Consider the following 4,833-nt stretch of genomic DNA (forward strand, 5'->3'; position numbering starts at 1 on the left):
ATGATCTTCTTATTCTAGTGGATTGAGAAGAGGGTGTTGTTGGGGAACATTGTTTTGGACGTTTGGAGGAGCATGAAGGGATGCATGAAGTGGAGCATTGTTTGCAACTAGAGGTGATTGCATTTGGGTGGTCGTCTGGGTTGGAGGAGACCAAGGCATGAATATGGGGTTCATGTTCGAGATCTCTATTGATTCCTCATTGTTTGAGCTAGGTTTGAATTCCTTGAGGGAGCTAGAGGGTGTAGTATATTGTTCATCCAAACATGGTTGAGATAGTTGCTCATTGTCATGTGCATTCCTTCTGACACTAACTGTGCTAGGAACAAGGAGTTTTTGAGTACTATCACAATTTCCTGACCATCTAATATCATGTTGAATGATATTGCATGCCCCATTATACCTTGTTCTATCCAAGAGAGGGGTTGATGATCTTGAGGAAAGGGGTGGTTGGACAAAGAAAATTTGGTTCTTCATTTTCTATGACTGAGGCAGTGGGTGGGGGGGGGGGGTTGGACATTGTGTGAGCACGTTGATGTCTTAGGATTTGAACTAGGCGATATCTCCTTCTTTGAGATATTGGAATTCTTGGCATGATTACTAGGTGAGAGTTGGTTTATATTGAGGGGTTGAAGGGATTCTTCGGGTGGAGTTAATAGGTTTTTTTAGTGTGCTAGGGAGCTTGCTACTTATTACCTCTATTTGCATGCCTTGAGGGTTGCTTGAGCAGATGAGATTAATAGAATTTTGGAAAAAAATTTCCTTTCGCATGTGTTCTATGTCTTCAGCCATTTGTGGGTAGTGTGATTGTCTTGGGACAGGTTTGTGCTAGTATTATATTATTCATGCATGGGGTAATTTTATTAGTGGAGGGATTTAAGTTGGCAGAAGAGATTAGGAGTTCTTTGGAATACGTTCTAGGCATGTTAGTAGGGGTAATTAGATTATTATGGGAGCTAGGAAGAGGATTATTATCATGCATGTGATTTAATTGGTCCCCTATTATAGTTTCCACTTGGCCATCTAAACTAGGAGATGGGGCCACGTCCAAGGCCATGCAATCCATCTCTGGCGGATCTACCAAGGCTTCGAATTTGTTCCCAATAGTAGAGGTGGTTTTGCAGTAGGGTTTTTGATGACATATCTGCTAGAAGAAGCCTTATTGGTTGTATTATAGGACTGTATTTTATCAAAAGATTTTACATTTAATGGGAGAGAAGAGAGAATACCTGGCATGCTGATATTTTGATCATTGTTCTTACCTTGTATTTTTCGTTGATTGGCTTTCTTCTTTTTTTGGGAAGCTCACCGTTTGCCAAAACCTTCATTGATGAACTGTAAAGCATCTTCTTTATAGCCTAGTAGTTCCTTTTGTGCCTTAGATTGGCTGGTAGTAGAGTTCAATTCAGTCGGAGAAGGGGCATTAAAAACAATTCTGTATTGACATTTGGACTGGGCATGGCCTAGCCTCCCATATTTCTTACATAAAATATTATCATCCTCATAATGAATAACTTGCTTATGCTGACCAATGAAGATAAACGGAATTACTAGAACTTCCAAAGGCAATTCTATACATAATCTTGCATATCTTCCTCTTAAAGTTGAGGATGTACATGCATCAATTTTTAAGAGCCTGCCAATTTTGTTTCCAATTTTTTTGAGGATCAAACCATTATAAAATTCTGTTGGTAATTGAGGAAGGCGAATCCAAACAACTGTCTGAGAGACCCTTGCTTCTGAAGCTAGAAAATTTGGTTCCCATTTTTGAACCGACAGAAAATGCCCAAAGATGAATCAAAGTCCGTTATGTAGGGATCTTAACATATTTTCCTCGTTATTAAATTTAGTAATGTAATCATCACAACCTAAATCAATTAATGGAAAGTTCTCTTTAATTTTCCATAATGTAACTTCCTTTTAAGAAGATGATGTTGGATTCTTCTTCCTTGAAGCTTGACTATTGTTGAGTATTTCCATGGCTGGTATATTCGCTGGAAATCTTCTTGAGATAATTTAACTTGTCGGTCAATTGTGGAGTGGATGAACTTATCCTCTTGCCCAATGTCTTGTAATTCAGTTGAGTATTGGAGACTAGTGTCAATTATCATATTGATTGAAGCATCTTGATCACCCTCCACTAATTTTTCCTTGAAGCTAAGGATGGACAGTGTTGCTTCATTAGATATTTGATTGGTATTAATGTCGGGAGGTTTAGGAGGAGAAATTAGATGAACTTGTTTAGAGTCCGGCATAACTAGTAGGTTACTTTTAGAGAAACTCGGTAAATGTGAATTTCATATAGTAAAAGTTACTACTCTTTTGTAGCAAAAAAAAAGTGTTTCTTCTGCTTTTAGTGTGCATGGTTTCGAGTTTATTAATTTCCAATTATAACTTTGTGGCGGTTTCTAGGATAAAATTGGTCTTTTACGTTTTGAACTTTTTTTGGGTTATAACATTGTTTTAATCTTTAATTTATATAAACGAATGCCATAAAGAAAAGAAAAACTGAATATTTACACTGAAAAATAAATATGTGCTTATACAAGTCATCAAGGTTTAAATAGAAAGAGAAAAAAAAACTATTCTTAATGTGGAGACATGCGCACTGCTAAAGGTTATCAACAATTTATTTTTATTTTTTGGTTTCACATCCGTTGTCCGGTACCCGTATTGGAACCCAACTATATTCGTATTCGCGCCGCATAGCGCCCCATTCGTGGGGAAGCGCTCCATACCAAAGATTTTTTCATACCCAAAACTCGAAGCAACAATAGCAGACCTCTGGTTAAAAAAATAGCAGCCTCACCCACTACACCACATCCTTTGGTCGTGGCTATCAACAATTAGTCTTTCGCTTCTTCAATAACTCTATAATTGTCATCTATATATTACTTAGTACTTGGTAGTATTTCTTGGTTCATCCCGGACCCTGCACCGGGCTGTATTTCTTTTTTCTTTTTCTTTTTCTTTTTTTAATTTCTTGGTTCATGTTTTCATGTTCCCTTGCACAATAGCGATTATAGTTCCAGTTTCACTAATCATTAATTTTTGGATTTGATAATGGCTATCCTAGAATTTTAGCGCTTGACATCACGAGAAAAGCCTTATCATAACTATATGGGTACGTCAAACCATGATAATTTGTTATAGTCAAATAATATATTAATGAAGTAAGCAAACATAATAATTTATTATTCTTATACTACTTTATATATGTTTAAAAGTTATTGCTAAAATATTTGCCCATATGCATTTATTGTATGCAATGGTAAGTTTTATATACGGATTATTACACTATCAGTGTAATTTAATATGTTATAATAGATTATTTAGCATTTGTTTCAAATTATCAATTAACGCAATTAAATAGAGTTACTTGCAAATGTAATTACCTTTTCAGTGATATGATTATGGAAATATTTTTATCTTACGATACGAGTATAGAACTAGAAATCTAAAAAGAATTACTATTTGATTTTAAAAATACACTTACAAGAATCCAGCGTAACCAATTGCATTAAGCATAATTCAAAAATGTAAAAAATAAATTTTTACCGTTTATTCCAATCCATTAGTGTGCCGTTGTTCCAAGCATTTATTATTTTTAAATTTCCACTCCTTACTTAGATATTCACAAAGCCAATAAATCTCTCTTTGTGCTCTTATAAATTTTATATGTCGATTGCATAAAATTTAAATTTCCAACGAGTTCTTCTTATTCCACTGTTCTATCTCTTCCATTTCTTGTGAAAATATCCCTTGCTCTTTTCGAACATTTTCTTTAGATTTCTATATAGTTGAATGTTAAAAGGGATACAAGTATATATATATATATATACAGAAAAATAAAAAGTGTGATATTCACATAATCTTCAATATATCCCGATGGTGGAAACCTTTGACTAAAAAAAATTAGTATGCAGACAACAGAACGCTCATCCAATTAAATGTAACACATAAATAACAACCATCATATAATAAAAACAATTCATTTATTCTGAAAAAAAAGGATGGTTAATTTCCTATAGTGAAAGCTAGTAGACAGAAAAGCTATACCTCCTTCTTCCAAACTACATCCAAATCATAACAGAAAAACAAATTAAAACGAGCATTCTAACAAAGTACATAATTATTTTCTCTTCTTAGCAGGTGGCAGGTCCTCATCATCCTCATCCTCTTCATAATCGTAGTCGTCGTCGTCGCTCTCATCATCATCCCCATCATCACTATCATCGTCGTCGTCGTCATCATCGCCATCATTCCCTTTCTTGGGAGGCATAAAATCGTCCCCAGAATCTTCATCATCATCACTTTCTGATTCATCAGATAAATCTCCGTCATCGCCTGAATCATCATTTTCCTCGTACATGTAACCATCATAGTTATCGTCATCATCTTTATCATCATCTCCATTTGTATCACTATTATCGTTATTATTCTTAAGTCCAGTTTTATTCTTTTTCATAAGCTCATTAAACGAAAACAGTTTTTCCAGACTTATTAACATAATAATAAGTAGTAGCTCATTAGCCAAAAAGATTTTTGAAACAACAAATTCCGCCATAAAAGTAGCTATTATATCAAAACTAAAGCCATTTGCTTTCATTTCTAGTCCTAAAAAGGAAAAATAGCTCAAAAAGGAGACAAGACCTAGAGTACCAAAAGCCATTGAGCTTTTAGCAGATTAAAAAAAAGGAAAAAACAAAGATCGAATGGAAAAACTCCAAATTTTGTTCGTACGGACATATAGTTTGGTGACCATGGTCAAATTTATAGGAAAAATTCTGTGTGATATTATGTGTAACATTATTACAAGAATCCAGTGGTAACTAA

At 34.6% G+C, this 4,833-nt stretch overlaps 1 protein-coding gene across 1 annotated transcript; it reads right to left on the reverse strand.

Annotated features, from left to right (window-relative positions):
* Positions 1-4,129: 4,129 nt before the first annotated feature.
* On the reverse strand, positions 4,130-4,606 carry LOC104237996 (phosphopantothenoylcysteine decarboxylase subunit VHS3-like). Its single transcript, XM_009792252.1, has one exon. The coding sequence runs from the start codon at positions 4,604-4,606 to the stop codon at positions 4,130-4,132; it is 477 nt and encodes a 158-aa protein (XP_009790554.1).
* Positions 4,607-4,833: the final 227 nt, after the last annotated feature.

Source organism: Nicotiana sylvestris, chromosome 10 (assembly GCF_000393655.2).
Source record: "Nicotiana sylvestris chromosome 10, ASM39365v2, whole genome shotgun sequence".
In the NCBI taxonomy this organism is placed as follows: Eukaryota; Viridiplantae; Streptophyta; class Magnoliopsida; order Solanales; family Solanaceae; genus Nicotiana; species Nicotiana sylvestris.

Bases quoted from the DNA above. Each gene is read 5' to 3' on its own strand.
- LOC104237996 (XM_009792252.1), bottom strand. From the start codon at position 4,606: ATGAAAGCAAATGGCTTTAGTTTTGATATAATAGCTACTTTTATGGCG.